This window comes from Caretta caretta, chromosome 2 (genome assembly GCF_965140235.1).
Source record: "Caretta caretta isolate rCarCar2 chromosome 2, rCarCar1.hap1, whole genome shotgun sequence".
Taxonomy (NCBI): Eukaryota; Metazoa; Chordata; order Testudines; family Cheloniidae; genus Caretta; species Caretta caretta.
In genome coordinates, this window is record NC_134207.1 from 46,071,998 (window position 1) to 46,094,245 (window position 22,248).

General features: G+C 39.5%; 2 protein-coding genes across 7 annotated transcripts in view; one reads left to right on the forward strand and one right to left on the reverse strand.

Moving 5' to 3' along the window:
- C2H8orf88 (chromosome 2 C8orf88 homolog) overlaps positions 1–22,248 on the forward strand; it is a 98,403-nt gene that overhangs the window by 23,143 nt on the left and 53,012 nt on the right. The gene's annotated exons all lie outside the window — the stretch shown is intronic.
- NECAB1 (N-terminal EF-hand calcium binding protein 1) overlaps positions 8,794–22,248 on the reverse strand; it is a 120,386-nt gene continuing 106,931 nt past the window's right edge. The window contains exons 9-13 of one of the 2 annotated variants that reach the window (XM_048841183.2): positions 21,376–21,429; positions 19,409–19,521; positions 13,554–13,631; positions 12,390–12,481; positions 8,794–9,203 (exon numbers count right to left, since the gene is read on the reverse strand). In XM_048841183.2, the coding sequence (XP_048697140.1) occupies positions 9,175–9,203; positions 12,390–12,481; positions 13,554–13,631; positions 19,409–19,521; positions 21,376–21,429 (366 nt within the window). In that variant the 3' untranslated portion in view covers positions 8,794–9,174. Of the gene's footprint in view, positions 9,204–12,389; positions 12,482–13,553; positions 13,632–19,408; positions 19,522–21,060; positions 21,240–21,375; positions 21,430–22,248 lie in introns of those variants that run through there. The other variant, XR_012666924.1, reaches the window with a different exon arrangement.

The following is a 22,248-nucleotide window of genomic DNA, read 5'->3' on the forward strand; positions in this document are numbered from 1 at the left end:
ACATGGATGCTTTCTGGTGGTGGTGACTGCTGCTGTTTACCATAGTGACAATTTAAACAAAATTCCTCAGAGATATGGAGACATCTTTGAATTTCTTCAAAGGTTATAGAACTCTCTCTTTTATTTTACTTGGTTCACATGCCTATCTCCAGGAGATCCACTTGGAATTTTTCTTCTGAAATCAGTGCTCAGTGGGCTGGGCTTTGTATACAAGAAAACAATGTTTAAATGACTACTTGCATTTCTTTTTGCTACAGCTTAGTAGGCTGCAATGTCACTGCTTATCTAATCAGAAGGAATGCCTGCTTCTGCAGCCAATATCTGGTCTGCTTCTGGTCAGGAGACTTGTAGAACACCAATGAGTTCCATGTACACTTACTTTTTGTCTTGACAAGTTTAAGGCTTCATTTGTTGGTGTTGGAGAACCAGTACCTAGGGCAGGGGAATCCAACAATCCAGTACCCTAGTTTATTTCTGAATGGTTTCTCTTAAGTTTCTATCATAGGCGCTGACTCCGTGGGTGCTTTGGGGCTCAAGCACCCATGGAATAAAAAAAGAGGGTGCTCAGCACCCACAATCCACAGCTGTTCGGCAGACTCCGTGCTGGCCACTGATCTGCTGTGTGGCAGCTGGTGGGAGGCACTCGGGGCAGGGTGGAGAGCAGTAGGCGGGGGGCTTTGTGGGAGGGGGCAGAGGGGCAGGAAGAGGTGGAGTGAGGGCAGGGCCTCGGGGGAACGGGTGGAGTGGGGGTGGAGCACCCCCGGGAAAAATAAGTCAGCTCTTGTGGTTTCTATATTATTTTTGTTATTCCTCTATTTTAAAAACAAGACTTATGCACCTTGAAAAAGTAAACATTGATCCCTTGCAACTGGTTTGTTTTTTCCATTGATAGTTTTGTGACGCTACTTAACTGTAGACTGATCCCTGGAACTTTCTAGTCTACGAGTAGAGATTTCTCTCCGAATTTCTTTCAGGAGGAGACTATTTACCTATAGCCATTTTTGGTCAACATATATTTAGCTGTGGTGTATCACTTACTCACATCCCTTTGGTCGTTGGTTCTAAATCTCTTTAAACTATACATACAATGGGGAAATGCATTTCCAGCTTCTTACTGGAAAAGAATTGAATATCAGTGGCACTATGTCTTTACTTCAAGATAGTGTGCAGTACCTTCTACTGGAGCAAGCTGCTCAGACTTGAACATGGAAGACTCCTTTTGGGAGCCTGGTTTCAAGAGTCGTGGTCTACTACAGCTATCTGTCTTTGGAGTAGAATTCTAACTGTTTTCAGCCACCCTTGACTAGTGGGAGTTTGCTCAAAGATTTTGTCCATTTTGGACAGAACAAAGTTCTGTGCCTGCAAAGGCATCTTTTAAAGTTAACAGGTATACGTTATTGCAAAAACTGCTTCAAACTTAACTGTAGTATTTTCTGCTGAGTAAATTAACTTACATTTCCTCAAATGGTCACTGATTACCAGATTACATTATTTTTCTAAGCAATCTTATTTCCAAAAATGAAACAAACTTTGTGTGCCTACCTGTTTCAACAGTCCAAAGTTTAGTGTCTTGCTGAAAAATTCTGCTAATACACGGTGCCAGGCGAGCTATACAAAACACCTGTCCAAATTGCTGACATACCTAAAGATGATCCTTTAAGGAGCTCTGTATAAACTATGTACCCTAGCAAGGAGCTCTGTTGAAGTCAGTAGGATCAACTCATGTGTGGGATCTGTGGGTACAGAGCTCCTTGCATCATCGGGGCCTAAGTTTAGCTGTGGAACAATGCGCAATAGTGCAAACAATGGAGATGGAAGGTGGAAAGAAGAGACTGCTTACAGATCAGCTTTATTTAGGTTTGCACGTGCTGAACACATCTTAAAGGCCTTTAGTATTGTTTGTAATCTAAAGTAGTCAGAGTAATTCTTCCTTTTCATTAGAAATAAGAGGACTTAAATCTTAAAAGGGATTCCTGCAAAGTGATAGAAACCTTTACCTACTGCTTTCTCAGGTATGTTAATTGTATAGATCCACTACAATTCTTGTATGGGCAAGTACTAGTTTTAACATACGGATGAAAATCTGTGAGGGTGTTCTGAATCTGTTCCACTTTAGTTTTTCTAGCAAAGGATAAATTTGAACTAGAAATTGAACAAGACAAAAAGTAGGACAACAAGTAGGTGGTGATGTATATGCCAGACTTCTGGTGGTGATGTCATGACTTCACACACTTGCCAGATGTGCTACAGATATTTTTTTTTCCTTCTGCAAAGTCCATTTCAGTAAGACTCTACTTCACAAGCTGACTTTTAAAGTCTGGCTGTTATTTGGACTGGACTGAAGCCCTCTACATAAACTTGTTTGTTTTTTCTCTACCAATGATACAGCAACTCATTTGGAAATATTTCTTGTTGTATTTCAATATTAGATTTTAACCTTCAGGGTCACTAAGACCTATTGGCAGAATTAGCTAGGCTCACAAGTTCTCTGTGATTCTAAGTGGGCAGTCATGGAATTTTCTGTGTCTGCTACACCAATGCCAAGATCCTAGTTCAGTTTCATTATTAACCAGTCTCTGTACTGAACCCAATGTTCCTTTTCCTTGCCATTCATTTCCAAGACTACCCACTGTACTGTTAGTTGTTGTGGTATCTTATTCCTTTTATAAATCACTATTACTATCTCTGTTAAAGTCTCTCTTTATAATACTATCTTGCTGTCTGTATTGGTAGCAAGTTGTACTCAGTCTTGTGTTTCTGGAGCTTTGCCAGTAGCGCTTTTGTCTATGGATTTATTTCAGCATACTGTCCTAGATGGGAACTATTTACTGGTTGCATTTTTTTCATTTGATAAAAACAGATTGATTTGTTCTACCACAGGTGCCAACTCCGTGGATGCTCTGGGGCTGGAGCGCTCACGGAGGGGGGAAAAATAGTGAGTGCTCAGCACACACCGGCAGCCCTATGGATCAGCTCCTCCCCCTTCCTCTTTCTCTCTCCTCCCTCCCCCCCCTCCTGCCTGCTGGTGGGCCCCACTGTTCAGCTTCTCCCCCTCCATCTCAGCTTCTTCTGCCCGCCGCGATCAGTTGTTCAGTGGCATGCAGGAGGCACTGGGGGAGAGGGGAAGGAGGGGGCAGGAAGAGGTGAGGAAGGGTTTGGAGGAAGGTGTAGGGCCTGGAGCAGTACAGGGGTTGAACACTCCCCCGGATACTGGGGAAGTCGACTCCTCTGGGTTCTACCAGTTACTGGCTTTCATGCATCAGTAGTGGATGGTAAGCACCTTCTGAGATAGCTGTTGAGGATCCTATATTTAGAACATTTCCAAACTGCTGCTCAAGTGTAGTTGAATACTGGTCTAAATTTTCAAGTGATTAGTAATTTTTGAGTCTTCATCTTGATGATGTCTTTTTAAAGAGACCCTATTTTTAGAGGGTGAGTGCTTGGCCCTTCTTGATAATTGGGTTCTATTAAAGTACCTCAGATTGGGTTTACCATGACCAGTTGCTTTTAAAAATTTAGGCCACAATTTGAGGCATTTAATTAACCTGTAATTCTTATTATCTCTTACAATCTTACATGTTTAGTCCTTATCTCATTATGAATACTCTGTTACAATTCAGTGAGATTTAACTTGCTGTGTGAATGTAAATATTTAAATGACATTTCAAACTTTGAAGTAATTTTTTGAGTCTGTTTATCTTACAGAAGAAAACTATTTTATTGCCTTATGTAAGAAATGACAGGTCCTTTTGAAGATAAGAAATCCATCTTTTGGACAGCTAACAATGAAGTGGATTAAGGGCCAGATTTTTAAAGGTATTTAGGTGCCTTAAGATGCAGATAGGTGCTTAGTGGAATTTACAGAAGCACCTAGGTGCCTAAATGCTTAAAATCCCTGGTCATTAATCAAGAATGCCAGTAGAATGTAAACAAATTACAATGGATGTAAATTTTGTTTTTTCAATTATCAAAAGCCAGAAGTATTTTCAACATTGACAAACCTTGGTTCGCTAAATCAACTTCAACATTTGTAGAACCACCAACTTTAAACCAGTATTTCTGACTCAGATTTTGTTTGCAATATTCAGATTTTCATTAGCTGTAATAATGGAACAGAAACACAAGCTGTAGTAATTCTCAAACATGACTTAGATGTATGTAAGTGTATTATTTCTTGTATTTTGAAACTGGCTTTGATTGCTTTTCAGTAATTCACAGTGGCGCTCAGTGACCTCTTGCATTCTGTGGCTATACGACTAGTTTCTTTCAAGATGTTTAATATCTTGATGTTTTGGTTTCATTGAAAGGCAGCACAATTTCCATAAAACTAGAATATCTACCCTAATGATTGTTGACTATACAGGGGAGCTGTCGATAGGGCAGTGGATTTCAGGAAATGCAATACTAAATAGTGTCATCCAATGGTACTGATGTTTCCAAAGTGGAAATGGGTAGTGGTGACAATGAAAAATTCCAAGAATCCTTGTTGGAAGTGCATACTACTGAGAGTCTTATAGCTGTTTCCTTAAATAAGGATTGCATAATGAAAAGAAGCCTCTGAAAGCCTTTTAGTTAATAATGTACAGTATTGTTTATATATGCAGATATAGCTCTCTAAATTGACTAACTTCAAGAATAATACAAAAATTATTTTGGTCTAGCTACTTGTAATAGCTTCTGTACTCAGAACTGCAGTAAGGCTGAAATTAATCCTTTCACTCCTGAAATTGGATTTTTCTAGAATCCATTTTTTTTCTAGCAAAGGATAAATTTGAACTAGAAATTGAACCAGAGGAAGGTTAGATCGTTAGAGCAATAGTACTAAAAATTTGCAAAGTTAAATTTGTTAAAGATGTGATTAGCTTTTCAGTTGTCTTAATCTTTTCTAAACTATGCAAAATAAGGTTGCCAAAAAAGTCCTGGATTTTCTTTTGGTGTTTGTCATCTTTGTTTCTGTACATACAGCAGCAGTTTCAGACAATCATTGTAATTCTTTAATGTCCCTTATGTGTGTCGATTAAAATATTTTGTGAGTGTGATCTGTTTGTACACTTGTATTTGAAACACACAGTGCATCAATTTGAAAGCCTTAAATTTACAAAAGACTAAAATAGCTCAACTATAATTGGGGGTTAGAGGTATGTTCTTCCCAGTAGCAACCCTACAGCTAATGCTGAAGGCAATTCCAGTTTTACTCTCATCCCTTCTATCTCAAACTCTTTTAGTGCTGAGATTCCTTAAATGTTATCAATTGTAGATTAGTGGTTGGTTATATCATTAGTAAATGGGGAATAATTTTGCAATGTTAGGAAGACTGATTACTTGACTTACTAGAATTTTTCTATCTCTGGCATTTGACTCTGTTCAATTCTAGAACAGATTACCTTATCCATTAGAAAGGAACAGAACACTGAAACTTCATGGAGACCATTTTAACCAGAATTTAGAGAGCATAGTTGTGTGAAAAGATGTTCCTTAACGTGTAACCCTTAAATGATGTATTATGTGCCCACAAGCACAATATCAGAGCACCAGATTATTGGTAACACAGCCATCAACTCGATTGACATCACTTCCTGAAGGCTTGTGGATTTATTCTATCCCAGTGATGACACAGCCTGCCTTTGCTTAACAAAGAAGGAAATTTTCTCACTAACCTGAAAGCATATTCTTAAATCTACTAATTAAAGCTAAGGATGAGCAAACCAACTCGATCAAAATAGGAAACCAGACCAATTGTTAATTGCTGTAGTTAATGATCTGTACCTGTCTAAGTAACTCAGTCAGTACTGACATGTTCTATAATATACTTGAAATTGTACTGCAGGTGGAAAGGATGGGCTGCATTTTACTTCTGTCTGTTTTCCTGGCAATTGGTCTTAAACATGCAGAAGGGAAGGACAGATGGTCTTAATGAGAGCATATTTTTCTTGTAAAATTATCATACATCTTGTGGAAATATCTTTGAAATGTTGATATCCCACATGCTTTCTTAAGTTTAATTCTGAAGTACTGTGATTAAAGAACTACTTCCTAGTGTGTAATCTATCCCAAATTGTGCTACATACTTTCTTAGCTCCATTCCCAACCCTCTCTACCCAAAACAAAATATAGTTGAAACTTTATCTGACAAAACAGCTCCAATCAGAAATGATGAAATTACTACTAAAAGGTCTTTGAGGAAAGAGGCCTCCATGAAAGAGAATTCATATTTTTAAAGATGTAGATGTTTTAAAATCTTCAGGTACAGTGTCCTACAAGTGCTTTCTCTTGTTTGCAATGCCTATTTTAACTAGGGTAGAATATTGGATGTGAATGGATAAGAACACCTCACTGTTTAGTATTTGTCTTGTTTTAAATGTCACTTTGCCTGAATATTTAAATATAAAATTTTTTTACATTAAATCCATATTAGGGTGAGAGATCAGCAGGAAGTTTGCAAAGTGTGGGATGTGGGTGGGTTTGAAAAGTTTTGATACGTGCATAAAGCTAGTCAGGAATCTTGATTTTTTTTAACTTGGAAAATGATTAATTAGAAAAGTATTGGTTTCAATAAACACTCATTGGGAGGAATTCCCAGGTTCAGATGGAATTTCTTCTCAAAACCAGAGAAACATACCCCAGGATGGCCAACAGGCTGATGGTTAGGGCGTCCTGGTGGATAGGTGGGAGACTCCGGTTCAAGTCCTTGGTCCAACTTGGGCAAAGCTAGGACTTCAATGGCAGTCTCCGACTCCCCATATTTATGTCCAAAACACTGGGCTTTTGGCTATTCTGGGGCACGCTCTATCACTCTGTTTTTGCTGTACAGCAGAACAAAATCATTTCAAAATCTCAAGTTTTCATGAAATGGAAATGTCTTCTGACCAGTCCTATTGACATTCAGTGGGACACACACTCCAATTCAAATTACTAGTGTTAGAAACCATGGGTGGAATTTTCATTAAGTTGGCTTGTTTTAGGTATGTAACTTCCACTGATTTCTAGAACTCTAAACTTCAAGATATTACAGTTGAATGTGCAAATTAAACTTCACTAGTTAGAGTTGCTGTTCTATTGTATATGTGGGTTCTCAGCTTCGGTGGCAGACTTGTACTTGGGATACATAAGAACAGCTATACTAGGTCAGACCAAAGGTCCATCTAGCCCAGTATCCTGTCATCTGACTAATGCCAAGTGCTCTAGAGGAAATGAACAGAACAAGTAATCATCAAGTGATCCATCCCCTGTTGCCTATTCCCAGCTTCTGGCAAATAATTTAAAACAGACTTGTCAGCTTGTATGTCAACTTTCTAAAAGCAATAATGAACCTTTCTTCATCTTCAAATGTTGTGTCTAAATACTTCTTCAGCTTATTTTCAATGGTTTTAGGCTGACTCCATCACTTTTTTTAGCAGCTGTAGAATTATGTAGAGGTACATGGTCCTTATTAATATTTCATTTCTGACCTAAGGGACTGCACTGATTGAACCCAAATAAGACTTGATATGAATTCTGTGAAAGTAACGTACTGCTTTACTTATATCAAGTCCCAATACAAATAGCAGGCACATAAAATTTCTCTGAAATATTGCACATTTTCTCTCTCTCCTCCCTACTCAGACCTTTTGGGATCACCCCGAAGCTGAGGCTAGAATTACCTCCAAAACACCCAAGTTTATGGGAAAGGCCAATAGCTGCCCCATACCTCACAATTCTGTTGCTCACACTCCAGGAGCTGACTGCTTAGAGCAGTAGAGCTGTTTCCATTTGTTGGCATGCCTCTAGGCTCTGGAGTTTACTTGTTTTCTGTAAATGCTTAGCTCCAGGCTCTAGTGCAAAATAATCCTAGCCCATGAGTGGCTGTGTGGGAAATGGATTTAGGCCCCAACTTTCTCTGGAGAGAGAGGACATCTTTAGAACCCTAAACAGTTGCTGGGGGAAGGAGGCCATTGTGGGATATGCACATCATCTTTGCTCAAGAGAAGAAGGGAAAGAACATTTCCTACTACACCTCTCCTCTCAATATTTTAAAACTATAAACAAAATTTTCCCAGCAAATGTTGTTAGTGGAGTCTGCAAAGCTTCACCATGGACTCTGACTGTCACTCTTGCCGTACTTGGTGGGAAAGATGTGGACAAATTGGAGCGAGTCCAGAGGACAGCAACAAAAATGGTTAAAGGTCTAGAAAACCTGACCTATTAGGAAAGGTTAAAAAAACTGGACATACTTAATTTTGAAAAAAGAAGACTGGGAGAGGGAACCTGATAAGTCTTCACATATGTTAAGAGCTGATATGCAGAGGATGGTGATCAGTTGTTCTCTATGTCCACTGAAGATAGGACAAGAATTAATAGGCTTAATCTGCAGAAAGGACGATTTAGCTTAGATGTTAGGAAAATTTGTGAAATATAAAGATAGTTATGCTCAGTAGTAGGCTTACAGGAGAGGCTGTGGAATCCCCATCACTAGAGGTTTTTAAGAACAGGTTGGACAAACACCTATCAGGGCTGGTGTAGGTTTACTTTTTCCCTACTCAGTGGGGGCCTGGACATGATGACTTCTTGACATCCCTTCCAGCCCTACATTTCTATGATTCTGTTAATCCGGGTGGGGAAGCAGCAGCCCTTTACTCTTCTGAATGACTTAATATATACATGTATGAAGTTCTGTGCTAGCAAAGAGAGTTGCCAGCACAGAATACACCACATAGCCTCGTGACTTCATTTTAAAACAGAAAATTAGAAACTCATGAAAATAGGAATGTTAAAAAGTTTATGCCATTTTCTTTGAAAAGAAGACAACCTGGAAGCTTGGAGTAACTATTTATTTAACATAAAGGTAAAACCAGTCAAAACAAGTACTTAACACTCACATACGCTGACCATTTCTCTGAGACACATTTCTGTACAATAATTTGGCTGGCTTGAGCACACACACACACGCATCTAGCAATTTAGCAGGGCCACAGGTGCCCTTATGTAAGCGTGTAAAAAATGTTTCACCAAAATAGTCACAAGGAGAGAATATAAAGCATACATAATTTTTCCATATTTTAAAATGGAAAAGATTGTGACTGTGATAAACAATGTTACATCACAGTCCATTAGCTGTAGCACCTGTCGCCTGGTGTATGGATGTTGTTTGAATGCAAATATAACATTTACCATTACTTGAACCCACAATGAAAGCTTCTAGTTGTTGTTCAGGACCCACCATGAAGCTGAAAAGGAAAAAAAATATTTACTGACCAATCTTTATTTTATTTTTACAGTATTCCTTTCTTCCTCCCTTCTCCCCCAAGCCTTTTCTTGAAACCCTAAATAGATTATCTATAATCTGTTCCTCTGCTAGTCTAAAGAAATAGTATTAAGCTGGTCTTTCTGTGTTCAGTTCCTACCAAAGATAATTGGAGATGTGCATTTGCAAGGACAGAACTTGATTAATCAGTGGAGGAGAGTGGTAGTCCAGGAGTAGTTGCTGGGGGAGCTGAGCAGAACAGTGGAGGAGGGAGAGAATCTTTTAGTGCAATAGTTTACACCTGTATAGACCAGCTTCTTAAATTCCCAATATTTGCATTGGAGAAGGAAATTGACCAGAATGGAGGCTTCTTTCCTTAGATCCACCCAACTTTGGCTATAAAAGTCTAGTTGTCTAATGCTTAAGGCTGCAACAGTGGTTTGGTAAACACTGTCAAAATGAGTCCCAATTCCACAGCTCAGCATCCAGGGGTATGGTACCAGTAACATACTAGGTCTTCCCTCTAGCTATGGTCATCTCCACTACAAGGCTCTTGCATCAAGGATGGGGGACATAATTGGTGATTGACCTTGGGGAAGATGTACTCTTTCGCAAAAGCCTTCAAAGCAAGGGTAGCTGAGTGAAGTGTCTGTCCACCTTCATCAGCTGATCTAAAATAGGGTGCAAGGTACAACAGCCTCATTGGGCAAAAGTACCTGGCCCAGGAAATTCTCAGTTGTGATTCCTGCAGATTTCTGTCCCAGTTTTAAATCAAAATCAGTGGTCTTTGACTATTTCCATAAGAACTGGATCCTCCCGTGTCGATTCACTGCCTTTGTATTTCTCTGTAGTGAAAATGTATTTGGAATCAGCTGATTCCTCTGGTCCATCTTAGTCCAAATAGCAGCCTGCATCTTCCTGCCCTCACTTAAGCAGCTGGAATTGTATAGGCAATGAGGTGGAGCATTGTGAATGCATTATGAAGCATTGATCTTTGCTGAGGCCAGAGTCCTGCTTTATGAACATCAAAGTCAGGTACATGAGTGTCAGTCTTGTTGCTCCAATTGTGCTGGGAGTTCTTCCCTTTTCAATGTAGGGTAAGAAGAATACATCAAAGTTAGTACTAAGTGGTGCATGTCAACCTCAGAGAGAGCCTGGAGCAAGTGGGCCTGGTCACTGATCTATTAATACATGACATGGGTCAAGGTTACAAAAGGTTGATCCCCTGGTCAAATGACAGTGATCAGAATCTACTGGCTACTGTTACAAGGAGGATCCCAGATATCACTCCTGCAAACCCCTTACTCTTGTGAGTAGTCCTTATCCTGGTGAGTATATTCCTATTGACATGAATTGGATTACTCACATAAGAGAAGGTTTCCAGGATTGGGTAATCTTTATTGAGTCACAGATTAAATATGTGACCTTGGAGAAGTCAATTCATCTCCTTGTTGGTCAACTCAGCTGGAAAATTGGGTTAAAAAGGATCATACAGAAAAGCAGTAGCTGTATCTGAGCCGGGCTTTCCTGGGTTACATCAATTACAAAATTGACTTTGCTAGTAGCAGAGTTATTTCTGTTCTTCACTGAGTTTTAAACAGGTCTCAGTCTACATTGTATGTGACTGTTGCATAAAATATAGTAATTGCCTTACAGCCATCATTTTTGCTCTCTTAAGCTTTTTTTTCCTTTGAATACAAATTTGTATGAAGATCCTTATGCTACAATTACTGCACTTATTGAAAAAAAACCTTAACATAGGTATGTGTATTTCTAAAAGAAAATATAACCTATAAATTGTGAAAATTAAACTATGCAGATCCTAAATATTACTTTCCTATATTATTTTTTTGAGCAAGAAGTTCATGCTGAGCAATACTCTGGTTGCCATGGTAATAATCAGGAGGAATGCTGTAAACTAAAATCCCACTTGAAAGGCAGAGTGTATGCTTAAACATGTTTTAAATTAAATTTAAGACTGATCTTTATATTTAGACATTTATAAATGATATATATATTTTATTTTATTTGATGCTAAACATACGTTCCCCAGCCGTGATTGGAACACCACTATTTCTTCGTTCTCCATCCCTTACTGAATTCCAGTCCCGCCATTGGCACAGTGTAGTCTGACGTTATCATGCAGAGGGAAATAGTGCATTATATTACTAAATTATTGAGCTAAATTCTGCATTCCTTGGTTAGGATTTACTCATTCCTTACTCAGGCAAATTCTTATTGAAGTCAGTGGAGTTTGTGTATGGGAGTTTGCTTGATGGAAAAACCTCAGGATTTGGCCCAGTTACTCTACTGGAGAGAAAAAATGGTCTAGAGGTTAGGCATTGGACAGGGACTTGTTGGCCCAACTCCTACAATAGGAGATCTGGGTTCAATTTTGAGCTCTGCTATGGATTTCCTGTATGACCTTGGACAAAGTACTTAATCTCTCTGTGCCTTAGTTCCCCATCTGTAAAATGGGGATGATGCTTGCTCCATTTGTTGTTCTTGTCCACTTAGACTGTAAGCACTTTGGGACAAGAAGTTTCTCTTATAAGGTGCATGTATACCACATAGTACTAGGTGCCACTGTAATACAAATAATATTAATTATAATTTGGGAATCTTTTGCATCTCAGCTTTTCAGAATGCAGTTTGGAGAAAAGTTGCAGGAAATATGCACAATTGTGTGGTAAATTAAGACCACTCTTTCTGTTAATGTAATACAAGCAAATGCAATTAAATTGAAATATAGCTCTTTATCAGAAAGCAAACATATTTTCTGACTAAATATTTTTAAACCAGTAGTGCAAAAACAGTTCAAAGCAACAGAATGTTACTATTTACAAAGTGACTCTTTATATTCTGGATATTTTCTGTACTATATTTGTTAAGTTAATACTTAATTTGTAATAATCTTACTTTTTCTCCAATAGGAGGAAGTATTGTGTATATTCCTATTATGGATGTGTTTAACAATTGTATTACTGTGTACAAACCCTTGATGTTTAAAGAAAAAGAAAAAATAAAAAAGAACAAAACAGAGGCAAAATTACAAAAGAGTGTTGAATAAGGGCAAATTTTGCAGTTATTCCACATAAGGAACATTGTAGTCAATGGGAAGTCTTCATATTGAAGCAAGTAAAGTATTGTGGAAAAACTTGATAATTACCAGGTACTTGCATAGTTGTCATGAGTTCTGGAGTTTCCAAGAAGTCCACATTACTCCTTTGGAATGTCTTGCTGTAATTCATCTGGAGATGACTGTATACATACAGGTGATGAGAACTTAACAAGATTTAAAAGGACTGAATATTTATATGGCTATGAAGAATAGCCAGAAATTCATAATTATAATTTAAAAAAATTTCAGAAGGGATATTAAACGCGTTTAACAGCTTTCGCCAATCTCTAACTATTAGAGACCAGGATCTGACCTAATGTGAGGGGCACATTATCCCATCTCAGCCTACAGTGACATTCTTGCATCTTCCTTGGCAGCATCTGATACTGGAAACTGAACTAAATGGATCTTTGGTCTGATCCTGTGTGGCAATTTGTCTATTCCAATGGCGTTGAAGTGCCTTTTCAATTTTTCTTATTACTGTTTCTGAAGGTAAATGCACCCTCTCTGAACTCATTGGGCCAGATTCTGTAAGCAGGATATTAGGCTGCAGAAAACCCCAAAACAATGGATTCCACCTTCAGATCTTTTTTATAAAACTCAGTGCAGAGAAAAATCTCCACCTTTTCCCACTTCCCTAAATGCTCTGCCTCCTACAGACTGGAACCCAGCTGGTGGGAAATCCTCTGGGTGTGGTATCTTCCAAGGTCCCAAAGAGAGACTGGAAGCCTGCTGGGTTTTTGTGGTAGGGGTGGGAAACCTTGGAGGAAGGCACCAGTGACCACTCACATGCTTAAAGTTACACATGTGCTTAAGTATGTTGTGGGACTGCAACCTGTCTGTCTCCTTTTAGCTCCTTGTTCACCCTGCATTAGCTCTCTGCCAGCATCATTTCATCCCCTTACTTTTTTCCTTCTATACTCAACTACTGTCCCTATTCTGATGACTCTTAATTCTGTATCTCGCCACCTTCAGTCTCTGCCTATTCAAGTCAGACTACTGGATGTCTTTTCAATAGATATTCAAATAGTGTGTTAAGCTCAATGCAGAAAAAACTGAACTGTTATGAAGCATTCTTAATGGCATTTAATTGGAAAGTAGATCAAATAAATTAATGAAAGATATTTATATCTTTATATACCAGTAGTTCCATGCAGTTACTTTGTAACCTTCTAAACAACCTGAAATGCAAATGGTAATCTCATTACTTGCCTATTCCAGGCACTGCTGTTCTCCCAGAACTCATAAATGATGAAGCGGCATTCGCTTGAAAGCTTCTGTATGGAAACACTAAGAGTTGTAGGACAGAATTAGCAAGCACACTTTTCCCAAGTTACAGTACAGTGACTGAACAAAACTTACTGATTTCTGTAGAAAGGATAGTCTGAGGGACAAATATGTGGAGTTAGAGGCATCTGTGTTGCAAATGACTTGAGCTCCTTTCTACTTTTATCTGTGATATACTGCATGGTATTTTTAAGCAGAACTTTTATTTTTACTCTTTAAAATTAAAACTGTTATAATGGACTCTTATTTACAAAATTAATTTCTCATACTGTTCCAAATGCTAGGGTACTTTATCTCAAAAAGTATGGTTCAGTATTCTAGAAACTAATCCAACTGTGCTGCACAGCAAACCACCATAATACAGGTTTCAGAGGAACAGCCGTGTTAGTCTGTATTCGCAAAAAGAAAAGGAGTACTTGTGGCACCTTAGAGACTAACCAATTTATTTGAGCATGAGCTTTCGTGAGCCACAGCTGAGCTGTGGCTCACGAAAGCTCATGCTCAAATAAATTGGTTAGTCTCTAAGGTGCCACAAGTACTCCTTTTCTTTTCACCATAATACAGTGGTTCCCATAAAGAGTAAGTGAAGTAAATTGTGAAGTCAGGACAAGATTTTCAACAGTGAGTAGTGACTTAGATGCCTCAGTACTTATGTGCCCAATTTGAGACAGGTTAAAAGGGTCCTATTATCAGAAAGGGCTGATTAGCCATGCTCTGAAAATCAAGCCTCCTGGGTAAGGTGTCTCAGAGTGGGATACCCAGAAATTAAGGCATCTAAATCATTAGTCACTTCTGAAAATTTTGGCCTAAATTATGCTGCTTCACTTGTGCAGGTTCATTTTTCAGAGGTGAGAAGTTTATTAAAACAGGATAGACTTAGGTGTTTTGGAAACAAGCAGCCATATGTGGCGTAAAGATGGAATGGTCACTGTCCATTGCTCATACACTTTTTTAAACAGTATCTTTTTATCACGTATTTCTATTGTGATGGCACCTAGATACCCCACATTTGGAATAGGGTCCCATGGTACTAGCTACTGTACCAACAAACAACACAAAAACAGTCCCTGCCTGAGAGCCCATATTCTCAGAAAAACTTTTCCCCCATGTATTGTCTACTTTTAGGTTTATTCCTCCAGTTGTCTTAGACAACGTGCCATGGAGTTCATCTTACCTGTTCATGGAGGCATAAAATATCCCATGGAACATATGCCAATCCTTCCCACAGTGTCATCTGCTTTAGTGCATTCTATAAACCTCATACTCAGGAGCTAGTTTTCAAATATGTAAGTCTTGATATGATTTGTAATTCTGCATTTGAATGCTCAAATTGGCAACTGGATGTGCACTGCAAAAAAGGATGCTTATAGACTATTTGAACATCCAAATGTGAGATGTGGAGATTTTATTACTGCTTTGTTTGAAAACTGTGCTCAGATTACACCCTAAACTGTAACTGGTAATGAATCCACCCTGATTTATTGGTTTTGTTATTTGCTGCTGCATGAAGACTAGAACTCTGTACAATATGAAGAAGTGGTCAGGAACTACATACAGAAGCATAACAAAATAAAACATCCAGAATGAATCAGAAAGTGACCAGCAGGTGGCACTGCTGTCATACCAAATATCAGCTAAATTGGTGAAACAAATCAGTTCTTCCTTTTTCTATATGCTCTTTGTTTTATATTTTCAAACAATTTAGGATTTTTCTTATGACAAGTGTGCAGTTCAGTGTTACTAAAGAATGCTTTGATATGTTGTAGATTCTTTTTTGTAGCAGGTACCATTTTTGTTTGCTTTTCCATCTCTTGGCTCTTGTGTGATGGTAGTCAACCATTGTGTAACATAGTCAACCATTCCCAAATATTACAAAAAGTTCATTTTTTTTCTTTCTCCAACTTCATTTCCATATGATGTGTGTTATGGTGTCATGCCCATTCCATAGAATCAGATCTCTCTGATGGATAATTGTTCTGCTGGAATATGTTTTACTAGCTCCAATCCTAAATTGAGACTGTCCTCTCCCCACATTCACCAGGTTTAAAGAAAGCTGTTCCAAGAAACAATTGTTTATTGCTTCTCCAAACCTTGTTCTGGCATGAGATATGACCAGTTTATTTGTGTTTAGCTGAAGGTGCCCATTATTATTGCTTTACTAGGTATGGTTTCCTCTTTGATCTTCCTTATCAAGACACACTCAGTGGACCTAATTTTTCATAATGCTACATAAAGGTCCTTTTCAGTACTTTGCCAATGCAAAGGGGAAGTAAAGTCATTGGATCACATCAACAGGAAGCTCTCCTTTCTTAAGAGCAATGTTGGGACGTTACAGCTCCTGGTGGAGTGGGAAAGTCCAAGAATAAGGATAGGTGGTTATTCACTGTTACTAGAACAACAGCCGCAGCCATAGGAAACCAAGTGTAAGTGAGAGCAGCCCCTAGCTTGCTCCAACATATGCTAGGGGCTGACCAGTCCCAGAATTGGTGAATCATAATTTTGTTCCTTATCATGAGTCCTCTCCTGCGTGCTACTCAGCCAGAGCTAAGAATCAGACTCATGTTTTTCCTGATCCAGAATCTGGTATTATAATCCTACATATCTTCTAATTACTTGAGATTCTTTTCCATACACATTCTATTGACTGTGTTGTCTGCATCACTCATTTTTTATGGAATCTTGAGCCATAGTGCAGCTCCTCCACTTCTGTGACTTAATCTACCTTTCCTATATACAGTAGAACCTCAGAGTTATGGAGAGAATGGAGGTTGTCCATAACTCTGAAATGTTCGTAACTCTGAACAAAGCACAGTTTTAGGCTCCAGCATCTGACGCTCCAGGACGGGCTCCAGCACCAGCTGAGCTCCCTCCTCAGCCCTGGCAACTTCCTTGAAGCCAGCTTCTTTCCCTGGGTCGGACTGAGTTTGCAAGTTTGTCCCCCTCCCAGCTGGGGGGAAGGAGGGAATAAAAACAGCATGTCCCCCTGCCGAGGGGAGGGAGAGGTGCTCCTGCTCTGCTGGCTCCACCTGCCTTGGGCTGGCAGCCCCAGCTTCTTCACCTCCTAGCTATAAGTGGCTGCCCCACGCATTGGGTAGAGGTGGGGTGGGGACAGGCAGACCAGATTGTCTACCTTTAAGATGCAATATAGGCACAGTATAGTATTTGCTTTTTTAATCCAGCACTTCTCAAACTATGGGGCAAGTCTCCCAAGAGAGGTGCAGGAACGAGCTTTGTGCTTTTTTTTTTATTTTTTTTTTATTTTTAAGAGCTATGGCTGGGGCTGGACCAGAAGGGCCATGCACAACCAGGAGGCAGGGAGAAAGGGGATGGCCGGAGCCTCGCCGTGCTGGGGCTGACCGCTGGAACCCCACCACCTGGGCTCGGGCTCTCCTCTCAATCCCTCACGGGGAGGCCGCCCAGGCTTGGGCTCTTCTGCGCCCCCAATGCTTCACAAGGAGGCAGCCCAGGCTTGGGCTCTCCTCCTCCCTCCCCAATTCCTCACTGGGAGGCAGCCTAGGCTTGGGTTCTTCTGCCCCCACAATCCCTCACCTTGAGGCAGCGGGGCTCTGGCTGTCAGCCCCGGCGTGGCAGTGGGGCGCTGTGTCTGCTCTGAAAAGTGATATTAACAAACATCACTTTTCACATTACCACCCTTCTGTGCCGCTGCTGGTGCGGCGCTGCCTTCAGAGCTGGGCTTCCAGCCAGCAGCCACTACTCTCCTCCCTGCCTTCAGAGCTGGGTGGTGGTATATGTACTTGGGGTGGGGGGGCATAAATGACTACAGTCATAAAGAAGGGGAGCCCGATCAAATAAGTTTGAGAACCACTGTTTTAATGAATTCTAATAATAGGAAAGAAACACACATGCCTTTAGTCTAGCATGATGCCTCTGTTTATATATTAGATTGTAAGCTCTTTGGGGCAGGGATCATCTTGTTCTGTGTTTGTATAGCACCTAGCACAATGGGTCCTTGGCAGTGACTATGGGTCCTAGGCACTATGGTAATTCTAATATTAATAATAGGAATATATTTTGCTCTCACTATGTTATCTGAGCGCTATATACTCAGCAAACTGTCAGATTTGCCCTTTCCATTTTATAGGTCTGGTCTGACTTGAACTGAGCTAGCCACCCTTTTAATAGGCTGGAGATCTTCTCCCTATTGGGGGAGATCCACCATTACCCCTCAGCATGCTGAAAAAAACCTTCACAAACACAGAACTATCACCAAAAGAATGCTCTCCTCGTACTGGGCATGTTCTGATTTTAAATTTCCCTCAGATGGATGAGGGGTGCAGCATGCAAGTCACTGGATGGACACCTCTTAGCAAACGAACAGGTGAGGGTAGTGTGGCATAAAATTTCTCCTGTGGCTTGTTTAGGTGCATTGTAACATAAAATTTGAGGCTTATGATTTCAGTCTTTAGACTAGTAGCTTTGAGACTTTTTGAGCTCTAGCATGCCTAGTGTAATAAACAAGGAAAGAAGCCCTCACTGGTCTGTTTGCCCTCTCTATAGGGATTTTTCATCCTCTCTTTATGATGAACTTTAAACCATACTTAAATAAGAGTCAAAACACAATAAAACTTTCCAGGCATGTTTTTATTAACAGCCTTCGTTCCCTGAATAGCACTGCTTTGGATTCTAAATATCCTTACTGGGGTTTAGCTGGAAGCTAGCATATTTGCCTGGAAAACACAGGCATGAGACTTAGCCCTGGTCTACACTACAGAATTACTTCAGTATAACTACGTCACTTAAGGGTGTGAATAATCCACACCTCCTAAGCAATTTAGTTATATCAACCTAAGTGATGGCGAAGACAGTGCTCTGTCAGCAGGAGAGCTTCTCCCGCTGACATACCTATCGCCTCTCACAGAGGTGGATTAACTACGCCAACAGGAGAAGCTCTCTCCCGTCAGCTCAGAACGTCTTCATTAAAGCAGCGCAGCTGCATTGGTGCAACTGCACCGATGCCATGTTTTAAGTGTAACCTGCCCTCAGAGAGTGATTGATTAAAAGAGAAGAACAGCAGAAGAAAAGAGCCCAATAATTCACAACAATCACACTATGGTAGGCAGGAAATCAGTCTTTTATTCAACTTTGAAAGAGTTCCAAACTAAGGGTCTGATCCTGCAAAGTGATTTGCATGGGTAGAGCTTTATATGCTTTTGTGGGATGTTTTGCAGGATCAGGACTGCAGGGTCAGGGTGGGGGAAGCTTGCTGAGGCACTGTCCCAGAGATATATGCACTAGAAAAAAAAGAGCCTTCAAAGAGTCTGTCTTCAAAAGCTCCCCTTCTCAGGGATCCTAAGAAAATGCTACAAAACAACCTCCCCTAAAAGGAACTGCAGAATCCTAGGGATATCCTATGACTATTCTCACTTCCAGCCCTTTTTCTAATTATCCTCTGTTACAGAGGACAAAAGCTGGGCAAATACTATTCACTGAGTAATTCAGCACATTGTGTGATTCTTTTCAAATTATTCAACATATATGTTGAATTCTTTGTCCACCTCTACAGCTTGCCCCACACTGAATACTAGAATATTTTATATGCTTTGAACTCTCCCTTTGATTCCAATAGTCCTGTCCCAACTCTGCCCTTGTGTGTGTTCCCTGATAAAAGAGAAGATGGTCCACGTCCATGGGACGGGAGATGGTCCATGAGACAGTCTCTCTATTAACACGTGGTCTACCCCAAGTTTGAGATTCATTCAAAGAAATATTCATCTCTGTAGTGCTACGCAGAATATGCCGCAAGGTAATAACATACTTACTGCAAACATCCAGTCCGAGTAGAAGCAGATTCCACATACTGTTTCAGAGCGAGTCGGAATTCTTCTAGTTCTTCCTCTAGCACAGACATTTGACGCTGAACAATCATTATGTGCTGATAAAGATATTACAGTATTCGTTGTCATGTGCCTCCTATCAATTCCATACATTTTAAACTAAGAAAATTGTCAGGTTCCCAAGTTGAGAAATCTATGGCCTGAATTCCAGATGTGCTTAGCATCTTCAAAAATCAAGCCCTAGGTTTCTCAAGTTGAGTATCTTCAAATCCATGATATCAAGTATATCCAACTTCATTTAGTTAAATGAAAAAAATGTAATCAACATTCAGACAGAGATAAAGTACAGCATAGAGAATTTAAAAAAATACTGATTGTACAGGAATCTTAAAGGGATACTCTCAGTTCCAATTTGCCTCCAAATTTAGCTTTTGTAAATATAAGCTTTTATAAAATGTAAGACCAGCAGAAATGATAACATCATGTAAAACAAAACAACCCCTCCACTCCTACCCCCTGACATTCCCCTGCAGAGTTTGCAATCCACTGTTTTAGTGCTCTGGAATCTTAGAGTAAAATAATCTACATATGCTACAGGTTATTCTTGCACCAAGCTTGGCTGCTGCTCAAGTTGGGCACCCAAAATCTGTGGCTACTTTTGAAAATGTGTGTGACTTGTCCAAAGCCTGGATCAGAGTTTCTAGTGTGTTGGTTGTTATGTCAAGAAACAACAGTTGCTTATTTTATAAGAAAAGTAAACACATTTCAGTGGATGAATCAATACTATGCAAGCAGATGTGCAAGTTGGACCCAAGTCTCCAGATATGGAAGTTTGGTTCATTGACTTACTAGTACAACCCTTTGACCCCAATTGCTCACAAGCCCAAACCTTAATACTACAAATTGCACAACAAAAATTATTTAAGTTATGGAATACAACCCTATTTTTGATATATTCCAGTACAGGTTTTCTCAGATATATAATCAGGAAACAGGTGCTAGAGAAGAAAATGTCTGTTTCTGCTTCCCTTTGGATTAAGGCCTTGTGAAATTAAATAAAAGAAAGGCAAAAAACATTTACAATGTGGTCATTATAGTAATTATTTTTAAGTGATCTGTTGAAAATAATAATTGAAACTATACCTTGACTTGAAAAGTTTGTCCTCTCTACAGAATGAATAACCTTGATTAAAGGTAAAACTCTAGAAGAATAATTGGAAGTGGAGAAGACACCAGACCTTTTCATCCTGAATTCTTGATGCTTATAATTCTAATATTCTAAGGAACTTGCATATTGGTTCATCCATTAATACCCGTTACTTTGCTTAGTCAATATTTCAAGAAATGATGCTTGCTTAACAACCAACTCAATGGAATTTTTGGTCCAGGCTTTGATTCCTTCCTGGCTTGATTATTGGTATGGTCGTCTCATTGATCAACTTTCATCTATACTATTTCATGAGCAAGCTATCCAGAATCATATGACTAATTTGATCTTTTCTTGTTAATGTTTTTCTCATTCGATTCTACTAAGTACCATCATTGGCTATCTCTTTTTGTGCATATTTGATTTAAAGTTTAACCTTGATATCAACACTGATTTATTTGGAAGATTTGCTCTTGGCATATATACCTACTTGTAATTTGTGTTCATTTCTGGATATGTTCTTAGTTTCTTTATTTTTATGATTCACTATCTCTGTTTATTATCTCTAAATAATGGGTATTTTCTCATGTCTTCCCAGTTTGGTGATACTCCCTCTTCCCAGAAAGCTCTTTTAGGTCTTGTTATTATTTCTTGTGCATTGAGGCTCTGCTGCAATAAAATAGATCCTTATTAGCTGAAAAGTGAGTTTGGTGATTTCAACCAAGCTGCAGATGGATTCTGGCTACACCACACAAAATTGGTCCACAAATGCCTTAATAAATTCACTGCCTTGAAAAACACTTACAGATTTTGTGTTTCCTTCCAAAACCTCTTCTTCCAGTGGCTCAAGCTTTAGATTCTTGTGATCAAGGGTGAAAGAATGCAAATATAAACACAAAAGATTAGCTGTGGCCAATGACTTAGACTTTTTTTGGGGTGGGGGTGGGGGATAGAATAGGCCATTCCAAATCAGATTCTGCTATAGGCCTACTTAGAATGAAGAGTTTGAGCTAAGGCCTTTCTGCTTATTTATTAATTGTTAGTCTGACATACAAATTGTTTGCAGAACCTCGCCCACTTCAGTGGCTGTACAAGAGCTACAGGCTGGATCAAATTTAGCATTATTTATATATATATATACACACACACAGAGAGATTTCAAATCCCATTAATAGCTAGACAGAGAAGCAAGTTGTTAATTTGTGATAAATCTGCTCGGTCACATTCATATTTTAGATCTAACTCACAAAAGAAAAACTCTGAAGATGTCACAAACAACAGGCAAGTAGGAATGAATGAATGAACCCTGAGATTTAGCATAATATAGATCTTGTGTAGGAGAAACTTGTGTAGATTTTATTCATAGGTAGTATTATGAGCAAATCCCTTTATTAACGAGTCGCTGCTAAATGTGCCCAAGAGAAGAAGGAAGCTCAATTAGGGCTTGAAGAGTCTTCCGCAACTACTAGCATTCATAGCTGGGAAATTTTCCATACAGCCAACAATGCAGATACAAGAATCCACATTGCAGCAGTGAACAGTATATATGCTGGAGCAGTGGTTCCCAAACTTGGTTCGCGGCTTGTTCAGGGTAAGCCCCTGGTGGGCCGCGCTACGCTTTGTTTACCCGAGCATCCGGAGGTACAGCCACTCGCAGCTCCCAGTGGCCGCGGTTCGC